Source organism: Larimichthys crocea, chromosome XXI (assembly GCF_000972845.2).
Source record: "Larimichthys crocea isolate SSNF chromosome XXI, L_crocea_2.0, whole genome shotgun sequence".
NCBI classification, from domain to species: domain Eukaryota; kingdom Metazoa; phylum Chordata; class Actinopteri; family Sciaenidae; genus Larimichthys; species Larimichthys crocea.
The window spans coordinates 13,436,576-13,454,214 of record NC_040031.1 but is presented as its reverse complement, the minus strand read 5'-3'; the positions used below and the strand labels follow the sequence as shown (position 1 = coordinate 13,454,214).

The 17,639-nt window shown below is 40.9% G+C and overlaps 1 protein-coding gene across 1 annotated transcript; it reads right to left on the bottom strand.

Annotated features, from left to right (window-relative positions):
• On the bottom strand, nt 1-13,490 carry dhtkd1 (dehydrogenase E1 and transketolase domain containing 1). The gene is made up of 17 exons (XM_010757335.3): nt 13,194-13,490; nt 12,864-13,016; nt 10,782-10,993; nt 10,498-10,692; nt 10,043-10,312; nt 8,959-9,130; nt 8,585-8,783; nt 7,047-7,359; nt 6,878-6,962; nt 6,654-6,793; nt 6,407-6,557; nt 6,144-6,250; nt 4,645-4,809; nt 4,478-4,560; nt 4,149-4,315; nt 841-926; nt 1-757 (listed from the first exon to the last, which is right to left on the bottom strand). Exons 1-17 carry the CDS (start codon nt 13,366-13,368, stop codon nt 656-658), a joined length of 2,775 nt encoding a protein of 924 aa, XP_010755637.3. The 5' UTR covers nt 13,369-13,490; the 3' UTR covers nt 1-655.
• Nucleotides 13,491-17,639: the final 4,149 nt, after the last annotated feature.

The window sequence follows — 17,639 nt, the reverse complement described above, 5'->3', positions numbered from 1 at the left end:
AACATGAAAATAGATTTATTTGAAAATATTTCCATTTGAATATTCTGATCTGGTTTATTTACATTAGCCCTTTATTTTGTAGTTTAAACCACGATTAAATAATTATGTTCAAGTACTTCTCAAGCCCAAATTTGTACCACGAAATGTCCAAATATGTTTAACTCGACATTTAACAGTCAAAACGGTAACATCTCTCTTTGTTCATTCATAAATCCAGGTAAAGGACGTGCATTCTTACATAGATACTTAAAGGGTAATGCTCAGTGATTCCTAACAACTTAATTTGTTGTACAGAGCAGCGTGAGACGACTGAAGTGCCTCTTTACTAGAATGACATTGTAAACATTGTCTCTAAGGCCTCCATTCAGATCTTATTTTCTTACAGTAGTGCCTTATACGTCACACATAAATATACAGGCATAGTAGATGAGAGAAAGGGGGAAAAACCTAATTAAAACCTGTATTCACTATTAAGTTCAATAGGCCGATTTATTTTTATAATGCACATCCACATCGTCTTAAAGGTCCCGTGTATCTGCCATGCAGCAGCCCTGCACACTTCGTGATGACGGTGGGAAGACCACTGCAGATACAGTATGTAGTGTAGTACTGACTCTGGTGTACTGGGTGTTTTGGTTCCCAGGTTTGTTGAGTCTTATGAGAAGGTAGCGGTGAGGATGGCCTCTTGTTGTTGCTGATGGAGGGTCCCGATACCGACGGCAGGGGCGGGCAGAGCGGGTCGGCTTACTAACCGCAGCTGAGAAAGACAGAGAAGACACTCTAGTATGTGTAATATCGATAATTCATATTAATAACCGTGTTTGTTGAATCAGTTCTCACCTTGCAGGCCAACTGCTTCTCAAACCTGGGAGCTACAAAAGACCAGGGACCCATGTTTTGAGGCTCCTCCTGACTCCATACAAACTCTGTGGATGATATTTAAAAAAATATAAATCACATTGTTCACACCACACATGTGACATTAAAAGGTTATCCTGCTCTTTGACCACAGAGTGGAGAAACCTCAGATCAAACTGAAACTGGATTTGCTTCAGCGTGTTCGGGGGAGTGAGAAAAATGAAACAGAGAGCTGAAGTGAAACTTGAACCTTGACATTTTGTTCCAGGAAGAATCACAATGACATTTTAAAAAAACACAATGACTACAAATCTCTGAACACACCTTCATTTAAACAGTCTTTCAAGCAGTTCTCTCCATCTGTCTCAAGAGGGATCAGAAATTTAATAAAAAGGAGGTACTATAGTTGTTTTAATGCTGTTTCCAGCTTGTCATATACAAATATTTCCATTTCTTTAGCTGTCTACTAGAGTAGAGTGAATGTTTTGGGGAGTCTTTGATGGGGTTTTCACTATTTTCTGACATTTTAAGCATAAATTCTTATTTGACATATCCAGAAAATAATCAGCAGATTATTGGAGAGTAAAAACCATAGTGCTGAAGCTCCACTAGTTTTCTTCTTAGCAGCATTTGACAAATAACGCACTGATTAGCTGTAGACTAATGTGGATTCAGCTCGACAGGCTGAAACCTCTTTGAGTGGCTACTTGAACGAGAGTGGCTGAACAGCGCTGACAAGTTTTAGACAGCGAAGATTACAGTTAGAAAGTTAGAAAACAATGTTGATGGTTATCATGGATAAGGCAGAAATATTTAAAATAGTGTAAGTATGTGCATGTGACTATATATATTCATATATATCCATATTCTGTCATAAAGCACCACTTCTCCCAGAAAACTGTTGCAGTCACAAATACATGGTATTGTCATGTTTATTTCCTTTTGTTTGCATTGGAGGAACACACAAAGTATCAAAGCAGAGAAAAAAAAGCCAAATTGAAGATATTTTATGCAAAACTCCATCCAAAACCACCTTCAACTTAATATTTGGTAGCGAAAAATAACCGAAATGAATCACTTCATGTAACTATCAGGGAACACAGTCCCTACAATCAAACACAGTGGAGGTTCACTCATGTTTTGGGGTTGCTTTGCTGCTTCAGGCACTGGGTGTCTTGACCGTATGCACGGCGTTATGAAATCTGTCCAAAGAATTCTTGGGCGCAATGTCAGAAAGAGGTCATGGGTCTTACAGCTGGACAGTGACCAAAAGAATACCTGTGGAGAGATCTTAAAACGGCGTTTCTGTAAGATCCGGAGCAGCAAAAGAAGAGTGGTCCAAAACTACAGAGGTGTAAAACACTCACTGATGGTTACAGGAAGGTTACAGGAAGGAGTTTTGTGTAAAATATCTTAGATTTGGCTTTTTTTGTGTTGTTCCAATGCAAACAAAAGAAATAAACATGAAAATACTAAAGTATTTGTGATTGCAAGAAGAAGAAGAAGTGGTGCATTATGTGACAGAAATGCAGGGGTAGCAATATTTTTTTGCTATGACTATGTATGAATATGATGGTAAACCCTGCAATGAAAGACTGCACTGAGTAATAAAGGCTAGATGGGACAGCACGAAGCCCAGAGGTGAAGTCAGAGTTTGAGCTCTCTATGTGATAGCTGTCAGTTTATATATCGTCATCTTCTAACGTGCTGTAATCATGTTACAGTTCATTAAAAGAGTGAAAACCATCTTGACGCAGTTGGCCACAAACACAAAGTCATGTGTGTGAGGAGAAACGTGTCGCATTGTTAGCCTGTAGTTTCTCATTCTTTGGGAGTCGTGCACACAATCAAACACTAACAGGCGTAGAGAGGATTGACATTTGGCTACAGAGGGTGGACAGAACAACAGAAACGTTTAATACAAAAGCCCTGCATTGAATACCAGTCTGGTGAGAATGTTTGTCACGGCACCAGTTTCTTGTTTCTTTAGACGTTTGTCTAATGTTGTCTTGAGGACTCGCTTATCAAAGTGGTGACTGTCAGACTTCTATTGAAGTTACCGCATACTGCTACACGGCTCACAGCTCACGATGACTCATGCGTGTAGCTGCTTCTATAATTGTTTCTCTCAAGTGTACTGAAGACAGATCACTTTCTTCTAAGTTAACTATGATAAAACTGAGATGTCACTGAAGACTACAAACAAAAGGCACGTATAGAAGATTATAACAACCTCATCAGGACAACATGAGCGTGTCACCTTGAAAAGCTAGTTTCAAGGTGGTCTAATTTTAAGAGTTTTTTGTTTCTCTTCATCACGCTCATATCTGGAACAAACTTCTAAAGGATCTGCGGCCTGAAACTCTTTGCATCAGCTTTTTACTACGTTCTGGGTTCATTATTCATTTTTTCTTTTTTTCCCCATTGAGGTTTAAATGATGTTTTAGTGCATTTTAAGCTCGACGACTTCCCTTTGTGTTTGTAAAGTACCTCTTGTGCATCAGTCACAAAGACTGCAGTGTTATGTAATGTAGCATAGGGAAATGCCTCAAAAAATCATGACACAGGAAAAGCATGTTGGCAAAGACAAACAGTGGACACAAAGAATGTAAATATAAACTGGGAACTTCCTTGGGGAACTTGATCGAGGCACTTGTGATGTAAAAACCACATATAACCAAAACAAAAAAAAAAAAGACTCACATAAACGACCAGAAATTATTTGTATTTACTCTGAGGTTAGTGTTTTTGTCCTGTACTGTGCTTCACATCGAGATGTTCACAGAATAAAGGTTCATTTATTCATAAACAAGCTCTGGTTTCTTTAAGGACGAGAAGGTCACATGTTACCCCGCTGCTCATCGAGCTCCACTGGCTACCTGTAGCAGCCCGCATTAAATTCAAATCGCCAATGCTTGCATGCAAAGTAGTCTCCGGTACTGCACCCATACGCTCAAGGCAATCAAAACTTTTCTCGTCTGTCGTCTGCCCTGTTGATGCAACGTCCTACCAGTTCTCACTAGACCAGGGGTGTCCCTCTCTACCTCAAAAACCTCCTGAAGCTCTTCAGAGAGTACCCTCCTCTCCTAGCACTACCGACAACTGGAGATGATAAATCTACCCCCTCTAGAACTGTCACAGTACTTATTGCTGCACTAACACGTCCTAGTCGCACTGTACCTTGATTGTTTTCCCTTCTTTGTAAGTTGCTTTGGATAAAAGCATAAATCTAAATGTGAGAAAAACCTAAACAAAACATTCATAAGTGAAGTTGGCTGTCCCACACATACCTTTAGCATTGGTGTATTTTTTGAGCTCCTGCTGCAGAGGCTCCAGTGGGAACGGACACAGCTCCTCCACACGGATGAGTGCTGTGTTCTGGTTGGCTGCGGATGTCTCCCTCTGTTTCAGCAGGGCATAGTAATGCTTCCCTGAGCACAGCACCACCCTCTGGACACTGCATGGAATAAGAAAGAGAGGAAAAATGGGCTACGTTTGACAGACGGGTTGCTTAAAGAAAGTTTTAGCAGGCTGTAATTTTGACCTGTAATTAGCCTGTAATTTGACACATTGAGGTCCACCAAAAGAAGTCTTTTCACAGATGGTGTGACGTCTATACCTTTGTGCTGAGACTGAAGTATCACCCAACACAGGTCTGAAAGACGTTCCTGGTGCCATTTCAGCCAGACTGGAAACTGCCCCCTGTGGAAGGATCATATTACCCACTTAAACATCCATGAACAGCAGTTGGGACTGAGTCGTCTTTACAATATCTACAGTACTTACGGAAAATCTAAGCAGAGTCTTGGGTCCGACCACGATGAGGGGTTTGCGGAAGTTTCGGATCATCTGTCTCCTCAGCAGGTGGAAGTACTGAGCAGAAGTGGTTGGGTTGACCAAAGCCATGTTCACATTGTCGCCGTCCACTCCCTCCTCTTTACTGTCACACATCTGAGAGACAAAAGAGGACAATCATTTACAGCTCAGGTAATAACACAACATGGAGCCTCTGTAATGTAATATGAATGACACTGAGCAGCAGCAGCAGCAGCAGCAGCAGCAGCAGAGACTCGGAGGTTGTGATGTCAGGATATTCCCACGAGTTAACACATAAAATCTGTGCTTTGCAAACAACACACCTCTACAAATGTTCCTCTAAATCCAGATGTGTTGGTCTGTTCAAAAGCTCAAAATCAGCAGTTTTTTATTGCTTCTTCTTGTGCTGAAAAGTCCAGGTTATAACAAGTCTTACTGCTAATACACACTACATACTGTTGTCTACCAGTTTATCAGTAATCACTCCTTCTTTACTATAAAGAGGACTACATTCAAGCTCTGCCACTTTATTAAGATGTCTTTGTATTTTATGCTTCCTAATGTTCCACATAACACATGAAAAAATGTCCATGCATGCATTAAAGCTCACATCCACACATTGCAATTACTACTGTGTGACACTAAAGTCGATTCTCCGATATTTTTACCTACTTGCCTGATATCAGGCAGAATTGTCACCACGTCAGTCGACTCAATGGAGTGGGCAGACTCGAGGGTCTTGATCCAGGCAATCAATTTCCTGCTCACAATAGTGCGACCAACAGAGTGCCACTTACATAGGGGGTAGTGAATGAGTGAAGGGAGGGAGGGAGTGGATTTCAGACACAGCCTCAATCTTTTGGCCTTTGTTCGCTGACTGCAGGTGGTCAAAGAAACAATATCTTTGTTGATTTGTCATTGATTTCTGCTGTTAGCTGCCTGTAAATTATGTTCCTTTCTACTGAAGAAAGCCAGCATGGACTGACAGGTCTCTAACATGACTTTGCTGTACCATTTCTGTTTATGTAACTGTGATAAAAATAAAAAGATCGAGGAGCCAAGGAACACTGCTAAAACTCTTTCTAATCTTAATGCTACAACAGGAGACAAAAGGTAAAACATTAAACCTCCATAAACAAATGTGAGAGAGGTGAGGCTTCACTTATTGACATGTTTTGGACTTGTCCCAGCCAGGAAAAATACTGGAGAGACATTTTCCGAACCTTGTCCCTCATTCTTAATCTTGAACTACAGCCCGGCCCGTTGATCGGCCTTGTTGGCACCACTGGAGAGGAGGACATGCGCCCAACTCCAACAAAGAATTGCACACTGTCCTTCGCCTCTCTTTTGGCTGGGCGTTAAGTACAACTAAGATGCAAGGATGCTGCCTGGATTTCACATCGTATCGGATGCAGGATGGCGTTGGGAATGAGCCTGATGTTTACGAATGAATGACATGGCCCACAGACCTGGAGGAAGCGCTCCATGTGACAGGATGAATGCTCAGGTCCGGCTCCATCGTAACCGTGAGGCAGCAGGATCACCATCCCGTTCTGTAGCAGCCATTTAGCTTCACCTGGGGACACAGTTTCATATCTGATGTGAGAAGATAAAAAAAGTAATAACAATGATCTAAACCTTTTGTATGGACAGGACTATGTAGCACCTATGTAATAAAGTATATTTTGTATAACTGTGAATCTGCTGGAAGCACCAGTGGTGAGAAATCTACCTCCAGAGATGAAGGTATCAAAGATGATCTGCGCTCCGTTGAAGAAATCTCCAAACTGAGCCTCCCAGATGGGAAGGAGCTTCGGCTGAGCGATACTCATACCGTATTCAAATCCGAGCACCGCCTCTTCAGACAGCGGGCTGTTACACACCTGAACACACAGAAAGACCGTCACAATACGCCACGTGAAGGGAGGAAATGAATGTTCTCAATATGTCATGATTTAGATGGATTATGTTGATTTTACCTCGAGGAAACCTGTCTGCTGATCACTGATGTGGTTTAGAGGGATGTACATGTCATTAGTGTCTTGACACACCACCATGGCGTGTCGCTGACTGAACGTTCCTCTTCCGACATCCTGTCCGCTGATTCGGATATTAAAGCCTGTAGCAACAATCATTTGAAATCTATAAATCTTGACGGTAATAAAATTAAATCCTTCTTATATTTGATCTGCCTGATGCCGACCTTGAGAGAGGAGAGAGCCAAAAGCCAAGGCCTCTGCTGTGGACCAGTCCAGTTTGGTCCCTTCTTGCAACTTCTGCAACCGAGCCTGAGATCACAACAGAGGGAAAACCATCACCTAGCTGCTGCTGTGCCAAGAAGAAGATGGAAATGACCCAGACGATGGCTGTACCTGTACGTGGGTCTTTCCAAGGTGGCTGTGCAGCTGGATTTGCTCAGGGATGTCCACGGATTTTGCTCCGACAAACTGTAGCAGAGGAACGGGGACACCTGTGTCCCAGGTGGTGACTCTGGCCTGGGGTTCCACCAGATCGCCCCAGCGGCCCTGCAGGTTGGTGGGTGGAGGGCTGTACAGGGTCATGTTGGACAGCTTGTCGTTGAGCATGCTGTAGTATTTGGACTTGATCTCGTCACGTTCGACATCGGTCATCAGCCCCTCTGCGATCAGCTGGTCTGAGTAGGCGTCAGGAACACTCTTACGGGATCTGTGATGGGAGTATTTTATAAGAACACAATCTAAAATCCACAGGGAGGGAATAATAGTTTTGCTAACCCTGAAACAGCCTCGCAATATTTCAGGGATTTTTTTTGAGATTGCTATTCTTGTTGCTACAACAAGTTCTGAAAACTATTTTTTTTTAACAGCTGTTGAGCTCTCCTGACAGGATTTTCAGCTCTCGTAGTAATTAACCAGGCGCTTCTGCTTGAAGTGGTAAATTAAGTTTTCTGGATTGGACCATTTTGTTGTTAGTCTTCTTGCACTTCTTACAGATTACCACGGTTTGTTTTTTTGTTGGTCTGATCTTTTGTTAACAAACCACTTCCACACTACTGAAGTGGCTACGCTTTGTGGACCTAACGCGTGCAACGTGTTACTTTCACTTTCAGCCATTGGTTGCTGTTGCTCTGCTTAGTAGTATGACATTGTTTCGTCCACAGCAATAATGAAATGAGTTGAGATGCAACTTCAAGTAGTGCCGTTCCCACCGGCTCCACTTGTGAGCAAAGATTTTAGTTCAGTTTTAGTGTTGCAGGGATGCTGGTTAGCTCAGTAGATAGAGAGTGCATCCCATATACAGAGGCCCAGTCCTCGCTGCAGCAGCCCAGGGTTCAAATACGACCTGTGGTCAGTCATTCCCCCTCTCTCCCCGCCTTCCTGTCACTCTTCAGGCGCCACTATACAATTAAGATTCAAAAAGCTCTTGTTTTTAACCATTATGAGCAAATTACAAGGTTTGTCTCTTTGGTCAGAGCACCATTGCTTTCTCTATAGCTGCAATAACTGCAGTAAAACTGCTGAGTGGAAGGAATGTTTTGAGGAAATGTTGCTGTGATCTCTCATATGTGACCTTAATTTGAGGATTTTTGATCAGGATTCAATGCAACACATCTTGGAAACTGAAAACACAACCTATAAAAACTAATACAATGTTTTTATGTGAGCAAACTTTCCTTGCCAGCTGAGACCTGAGGCGTAAACTGTTCTAAAATTTTGAGGCTGACAAAAATATCCACCCAGTTAATATTGTGTGCATCATTAGTATTTTTCTGTTGCGGTATGACAGCTGTATGCTGCTAGTAAAAGATACCAACAATACCAAAGATCGACAGGATATATCATCACAAGAGAACAGGCAATTACTCACTCAGTAATGCTTAAAAACCCTGAGAAATATGATGTATATGCTACAGCAAGTAGAATGAACTGACCGGATGATTTTATACATGGCAGGATTAGTAAAGAAAGGCTCGTCCAGCTCGTTGTGGCCCCACTGACGGTAGCAGATCAGGTCCAGTATGACGTCCTTCCTGAAAAGCCGCTGATACTCCACAGCCAGCCGGGTGGCCCGCAGGACCTCCTCTGCATCATCCCCATTTACATGGATCGCGGCGCAGTTCACCATCTTACCTGTGATACAAACGTGAGCATTACAAAAGGTCAAGGAATATGCTGGAAAGTATGCAAAATTAACCTCTCTGGATGTTTTCGATTTGCTCTGATAATTCGACAGATTTACACACTTCAACATAAAATACCAAATTTTGATTTTACAGATGACATTTTTGCCCTTTTTCTTACTGACCGACATCGCTACAGTACAAAGAGGATCTCGCTCTCTCCGACGGAGTGGTGTAACCCACTTGGTTGTTCACAATGAGGTGGATGCTCCCGCCGACTCTGTAGTGAGGAAGGTTTGAAAGGGTCAAAGTTTCTGGAACGATCCCTTGGCCAGTGAAAGAGCCGTCACCATGGACCTGTGCAAGAGAGAACACAGAGGGTAAGACTGCAGGACGGTTTGATAAGGACGTCTTTAATTAAACTCTCTGGTTCACATTAATACAACTTCAGACGCTCTACCACGCTGAACAGAGAAGACCTTGAATATTTCTGTGCCGTTTTTGACTACGAATTATGTTTATGAAGATAATTGTTTGCAGGCACATCGAGCTTTGTTCACAGTTTTTCATGTCCATCTTAAAACAATCGTCAGATATAGATTGTTATGGGGGACGCTGACTTCTTCTGCTTGAGATACAGACCAGCTGGATGTTTGTGCTGAGGAAAGCAGGCACCTTTCTAATCATTACTATGGTAACCGAGGTCAGAGGATAGGCCTCTCTCTAGACACAACACAGATAGGTACAATGTAGAACATCTAAAGAGTCAGTTAAAGGTCTGGTGTGTACGATTTAGTGCCACACCTCACCCTCTCCTTATAAACATGTAGGAAAAACATGTTTTGTTTGCTCTACTGTAGATATAAAGGTCTCATTTTAAGAGAAAAACACAACGATTCTTATAGACAGGTTATTATACACTAATGAAACCACACTAATGAATATTATATCCAATTCCTGCCAATAGAGCCTCCTAAATGTTACACACTGGACCTTTAACAATGTCAGAGGACTAAGTGTAAACATATTTCCTTGTTTAAAGACTAATAACCAGTTGGCAAACATCTTAAACCGAGTATGACCATTTAGGGACATAGAGTAGCTTCTTCTTCAGAGCTGAAGCGTCATCATGTCATGACAAGTCATTGAGAAAGACATCTTAGACTTGTGTCACATTCTCTACTGTCACTGTCATATAAAGCATTGAGTTCCTCATCATGTAAACTTCATGGCTGCATGTGTTGTTGAAGCACTGTTGTGAAGCAGTACCTGCAGACAGACGACTTGGTCTCCAGACTGAGCCTTGTCTTCGGGTGAATAGTCTCCTTCCTTCCTGAGCTGCTGTCTGGCTCTGGTTTTGCCCTGAGCCACGGGGTTGATCGCCTCGAGGTGAGACGGGTTGGGTAGCATGGTCACGTGAAGAGGGTGTCCAGCACCGAAATCTAACTCCACTGAGGACGTGAGGTGGGAGAGGACGTCGCCGATGGCAGGCGAGGTGTCAGGAAACTCGCTGAGGCCGCGCATCTTTCGGAACATGAGCTGGAGAAAAAAAAATGATGGAGGAAGAGCGTTGTTTGATGCTATCTTAACCTTGTTTGCTGTTTGGCAGCTGACTGGGAGCTTCTATTTACTTGTGCCGGCTGATTAAAGTAGTGCAAAACAATCTAATCGTGTCAGGTCATGGATAATTTGAAAGTATGTCTCATTAAATGAGGCTCATTAACCTCTGGTGGGAACTTCAGCAGGCCTGTCAGGAGGTTGAGGCGGCCTCTGTGCGGCATGCCGATGACAATGTCAGTGACTCCGCTGTGGGCCAACTGGTAGAAAAGCTCGTAGAAGAAACCCATCATGCTCTCTGCTCCTTCTCCTCCATAACGCTTCACAGTAGCAAACTTGGTGCCCAGGAAGTGGTCAAATTCCTGCAGGATGAAAGAGAAAATGTGACATTGTAATATGAAAGGTGAGTTGTAAGACGGTGCATAACCTCCCTATTTCTTCTTAGACTTACCTGAGACTCAAGCATGACTTTGGCCAGCTGCCTCCTTTCCTCTGCGGAGAAACTCTTCTTCTTGAGTTCCTCAAAGCGGTCAGCGAACCACTCCCTCTCCTCCAGGCTGCTCAGCTGGCTGATCTCCACTGACAGGTGGCCACAGTAGGCTTCTTCCAGGTAGGCCTGAACCTCTTCGACTGAAGCCTCCGCTTTGCCAAAATGCTGTAGACCTACAGAAGCGCGAACATCACTGAATGTTTAATTCAACGGTCTTCAGTCCTGCACCTGAAATTGGTTTGTTGTAAAATGCTGTTGATTAATTAATATATAAAACATGAATATCGCTTTCTCCAACTGTGATGGACGCCCAGCATCCTGCAGATCATCATGCAGGAATCCTGAGGTTTCATTTAATACCATCAGGGGCGGCGTTTAGCTCAGTTGGTAGAGCAGCCGCCACATGTACGAAGGCTCAGTCCTTGCTGAGGAAAGCCCAGGGTTCGAATCCAACCTGTGGCTCTTTCCCGCATGTCATTCCCTGTCTCTCTCTCCCCACATTCCTGTCACTCTCCAGCTGTCTTTATCAAATAAAGCTTGAAAATGCCAAAAAAAATCATCTTAAATTTAATACCTCTTTAATAACTTCTAAATATTTTTTAAAACCTCAACGCAACTTGCTTCTAGTCATATTGCAAAAACAGGATCAGCAGCACTGTTACTGTCAATCCCTTTACTCTGATACTTGCTTTTACACATCAGCAGAAGATCAGCATGGCAGTGTTAAGGACAAAGTATAAAATTGTTACAAATTACATTATTACAGATGTTGTTTGTTTACAGTTTTGAGTATAATGTTCTAGTTAAAGTTGCTGTTATGAAACAAGGCATTTTGCACCATGTGCACGGTTAATAACTCCCTCACATGTATTCCAGCCTTTCTATGAGACACTGTCTTATGCTATTACTCTTTGTAAAGCAACATCAAGTCAGTTTTTACATTGCAAATGTCAAAATAAATGTTGAAATAATACCAAACATGACCAACTTTATTGTAACAGTCCTTATTACTATTATTATTCTTTAATGTTAAAGGTCTAACACTTGTGTAGATAACACATGATCACCAAATGACACCAAATTAGTACCAACCCTGCAAAAAGAGTTAAATTAACACTCGAGGCGTGTTACTCAAATAGACACTAATCAACTCTGGCAGTGTTAATTTGGCTGATTTTGCTGTGTGAGTCTAAGACTGTGTGCTATGGAAAATAGTTCTACTGCACAGTCTAAATTCTGGCAAACTTTTAACAAACAAACTTACTCCAAATCATGTGCTAGTCTTTAAAAAAAAAAAACTTCAGACATTTAATACCTTTTAATAACTTTTATTTCTTTTTAATACTCCACGGACACCCTGTCATGGAAGTTACTGTTACTGTTAATTGTTATTTCAATTCTGACGTTAAAAATGGGTCTTCCACGTTTATATATCCTGCATGAAACAACGCGTTGGGACGTATCTCAGGTGCACGTTTTGTAGTCCATCATCTAAACTTTGTAGTTTTAACCACAGGTCACGTCAACAACAACAACAACAACAACAACAACAACAACAACACAGCCTAATGTAAGTGCAGTCTGACTCCCTGAGCACTGTGAATGTCTTCTTTCCTAAGCCCTTATAAAGTCTCCTTCACGTCTTTCCTTGAACTCTTGACATGTTCCATGGGAGGACGAGGAAAAGTGGCTAGGGAAGGTAATTTCTTGACTATTCGACCATATCCAGAGTCTTTCGTGTTTTTTATACAGGATTTAAGTTCAAGTTCAAGTTCAAGTCAACTTTATTGTCAATGCTGCTATATGTACAGGACATACAGAGTATTGAAATGTCGTTTCCCTTTTATCCTGTGCAAACAGCATAAACATGACATATAAAATATAAGTAAAACATGTAAAAAATATTTAAAAAAAACATACAAATCTAAAAATATATACAAGCTAAACGTGACAGGATAAAGCAGATGTAATCAGCTACTTATTTACATGTATCTGAGTAACAAAACATGGTTATAATAAAAGCTGCATGTTTATTATATTCACCTGATGTGTTGAGTTGTCCTCTGACTGTCTCCTTCAGCACGTCTATCTCGGGGACACTGTCAGCAACAGGCTTTTGGGGTAGTAAGGGGTTAATTTTAGCAGCCTTGTGTCCATGTGCTCTGTATGCCTCCACCAGACGAGCCAGACCATGATCTGAGCACAAAAACATGAGAAAACACAGGATAGCTTCAATGTCAACGCAAACCCTGCCTCTGTGCAGCTCAAATGTGAATCAGTTATTTTGCACAAAATAAAAATAATATGAATCCACATTCTCTCCTCACCGGGTGATGCAAACTCATCCACACCGGGAGTTAACCCCATGCTGACCTTGATTGAGCGCTGCGATGCGGTCGACCTGATACTGGAGCTGGCTCTCGGTCTGTTTGGGTCGGTACCCGTAGACTCCTTGCTTGGTGTGATAGTAACAGCAGCCGACAACCTGCCGAGCGACCCGGGGAGGGAGTCTGCTCAGCGAGGTTTTGAGGAAAAGCACAGCAGACATGTTTGAGAGCAGTGCAGCTTTAATCTCTGAGCAGCAGCAGCAGCTACAAGACGACGGCCATACTGCCGACAACAGAGGGGCGTGATGGGAGGAGGCGCTGCGCCACACGCCGATTGGCTGGAGCTCATGGACTGATTCACAACCACAGCGACCAGGAAATGTTTCACTTAAAAAAATAAATAAAAATGTAATCACATTTGTCTCCTATAGATAGATAATATACTTCATAGATAAAACGGTGCTTTAAATTTAAAGCTAGATTTTAAAAAGTTCGAAGGTCAGTGAAGTATCCGCGGTGACGTTGCGCAACAAGTGTCAGGAACTGACAGTTGGTGCTGCGTTCATGTACACCGTGTAAATCCCACATTCAACGTTTGAACGTTATGAATCATGTTTTTCTCTATCTATTGTTATTTTTCTACTTTTAAATAAATAATATAATATATAAAAAATATTTGAACGTGTTATAAATCATGTTATAAATCATGTTTTTTCTCTATTGTTTATTTTCTACTTTTAAATAAATAATATAATATATATAAAAAAATATTATATTAATATAATGTATTATTTATAGCTGGGATAAGCTCCAGCACCACCGTTATCCCGGTGTGGTTACAGAAAATGATCTGATAATTATATACACATATAAATAAATAATAATAATAAAAAATAAATAGATAATAAACATATATATATACTGGTGACTAATTAAAGTGATTAAAATGGTGTAAATTATATGCTATGGCCTTTTACAGACTGCCGTAATTGATGCTTTATTGATCCCTCAAATCAAAAATGCAACCACTCACACACACACAAACAAAGGGCTCATAGACATGCAAATGTGGAGAGATGGTGGAGTGATGGGCAGCCCCACATAGTGGCATCCTGGGAGCAGTTTTTGGGAGATCAGTACCTTGCTCAAGGGCACCTCAGCAGGGCCCAAGAGGATCTAGCACTTCTCCAACAACCACCAGCCCACCGTCCATACTTTGGACTAGAATCAGCCACCCTCCGGTTTCCAAGCCAAATCCCTACAGACGATGTGTTGTTATACTGTCTGTTTGTTTGTTTGTATTCTATGATATGATATATATGCCTGTCTTGGCCAGGACCCCATTGAAAACAGATTTTTAATCTCAATGAAACCTTTCCTGGTTGCAGACTGAAAGAGTCTTTGTTAAAGGTGTATAAGACAAATCATTTATAAAAAAAAATACAATCTGCATATAAACGAGGAAGCATTAGTAACTTGCCTGTGATACAAAATATGATAAGTGATATATGATAAGTTCTGTTTGACCAGCGTCAACTTGGTTTTGTCAGCATTTAGAGGATGGCCTGAGTTCACACGGCTGAGATTCAAATGTGAACTGCAGCTAGTTAAATGAACAGTAAAACAGTCAGAGCTGAGCAGTACATGATGGTGTGATTTACATGACTATGAAAATCTTTAATGTTAATGATTATTGACCAGGATCACACCGACCTGCTGCTTGTTCAGATATTTAATTTTCTTAGATAAATCAATAAAAAATGTTTCACAACACGGTTTAATATCATGAGACCCAATGTTATCTTTCATTACCTGTGCAGCTGTGTTATGTTAGATATATAGCAGGCCTATAGTCAGTGCTGTAGTGAAGGGTAAACACAGATGTACAGAGTATACTTACTTATTTTGTCAGCGTGCATTTGGTATATCCGCTTCTAAATCCCCTCTGATGTTCATTATTCAGTACTGTTCTACAATATTTTAAATGATTTCCTAGAATTTGAGTGGCTAGAGTAAAGACTAATGCATAATTATGTAGTTTTACTCGTCCGTGGGTCAGTATTGATTACAAACTCTGCACCTCTTATAATGTTGATTTCATAATGATCATCACTCCCAGCAGCAGAAGTTAAGTGACACTGTGCGTTGTCTTACATGTCGCTGTTTATAACAGAGTATACTCACTTCTCCAGGCATCACAACACCTCTGCCTATAATTACTTAAAATGTATCAATACTCACCTTTTTCATAAGGGAAGGACGACTCACTCGACAGCAGATCTCTTTTAATATTTTGTAGTTTATAGTAACTTCATTGTAGATTATAGGATGTACATTGTAGGATTTTACTCATACAGCAAATGTGTTTTATATTGTAGCTTTCCTGTTTTTTCATAGTAGATTTATATTGTGTCCACCACTGGGTGGAGATATTTCAGTTTTTTGTAAATGGAAGAGTGAACATAAAAGAAGCATTTAGTTTCAGACATCATATTATGTCTCAGCTCGGGGGAGGGAAGTCCTAAGTCAGAATTTATCTGCCAGTTAGTTGTAAAATGAGAAGATGATAAGGGAAATTATGAGGAATGATGGCAAATCATTACCGTGCTCGTTAAAGGCTTCATGGATTCTGAACGCTGAGCTTTGAAACTTTATTTTCACGATGAAATCAAACGCTTAGTTTCTAATTTCTCATGTCATCAGTGTTTTTGGTTGACACTTCTGAATAATGTCTCCCCGTTTCAACAGGACTTACTGTACAACAACCAAATGAGCAAGCTGATCTGATCTTCCACTTTCAGCTACCCTAGACAATGTTAAACATCAGATTTTGATATCACCTAACATCGAAAGCTCCTAGATGCTGACTGACTAACTCTCACAGTAAAGTCATCATGATGTAATGCAGTCAAACATGTTGTGTCTTGGTTGAAAGCTGAGGTGTGGCTCTCTTTGTCCTGAAATAACTGCCCTTCTTTTTGCCTTTATGACACCATGTTACCCTGATGAAACTACGCTGCTGAAGCTCTATATGCAGATGGTCAACGCACATTCTCAAGGAGCTGCAGAAGGGCACTCTGGGAAATAATATCCACAGGAAGATACATACCATCGCAGACTGATATAAATAAATGTAAAAGGATCTGAGTTTGAGACCACGAACAATGGCTGTTTGGGTATTACTGATCTTGTTGGCATGGAAAACAAACCAATCAGCAGACTACATCTCCTGATGTATAGAGTGAACGTTTGAAGGATATTAGTATATACTTCTTCCTACATTTTTGCTTTTACACGATTTAACTAAAAATCTCTTAATCAATCAATTACTGGTTTCTAAATCACCCTTTGTAACATGTGACCTGGTTTTACTTAAAAACCATCAAAGGGAGTGTTTAATCACCTTTTTTGTGAACCTGCAGTAACTACTGGCTGCTATATACTGAACCGATTGACTTAACCTGTGGGTGTGTGTAGAAATTATTGTTGTGGTGCCATTACTAATTGTAAAACTAAGCTTAACGTGGGCGGCAGAAGCTCAGTCCGTAGAGACATGGCTTGGGAACTGGAGGATGGCTGGTTCGCCCTTGAGCAAGGCAATCCCAACTGCTCTCAGGGCACGGCTGATGAGTCCTTTGTGTGTAGAAATGCATGTAAAAACTAATTTCCCCTTCAGGGATCAATAAAGCATTATTATTACTATTCTTGTATTCTAGAGAGAGCAATTGGCAAGATGATAATTTCTATAAAATAAATAACTTGGCTTTTTAAAAGTAATTTACCCACTGATGGATTTAATAAATTGTATATTGCAACTTGAATTAAGAGATGAATGCTATTCACCAGTCACTTCTTTTAAAACACATTTTATACACTTGTTTTTGTAAAGCCTTGTTACGAAAACGTTTTCTGATGTTTGTGTATCTACCTATAGTTTTTATTTTTATTGTCTTATTCATTGAGTTATTGATCTAATTACTTTATATCATGTTTTTAAATGGCTATTGCCATTACTATGTTCTTAAATATTATTTTTATCCTACTTTTGTTTGGCTCTCCATTGTTATTGTGCCTGAGTATTCTGTATGTGCGTAAACTGTATTTTAAAAGGTGCTATATAAATAACTTAATTGAAGGATATAGGCTCCCCTATGGCATCACCATGAAGACCCACTTTAGGTTCTTACCCAAACCTTTATATTTAAGGGTGTGTATGAGCTCCAATTCAGCTGTTTTGTAAGTGAAACCCAAAACAACCCACTGTAGCACCCCGAACCAGACCGTCAGACACCTGCGAGTTTACCTCAAGAGTTACATAAAGCTGCTTTCCCTCCATCTGTTACGGCTCAGAAATAAGCAAAGAGAAGCACAACGAAGAGAAACAAGTTAGCGAGACATGACACACTGGGGGAGGGAGGGGTGGTTTGTAAAAAAAAAAAAAAAATGTCTTTACAACACTGGACAAGCACAACACACAAAGACACACAGTCCA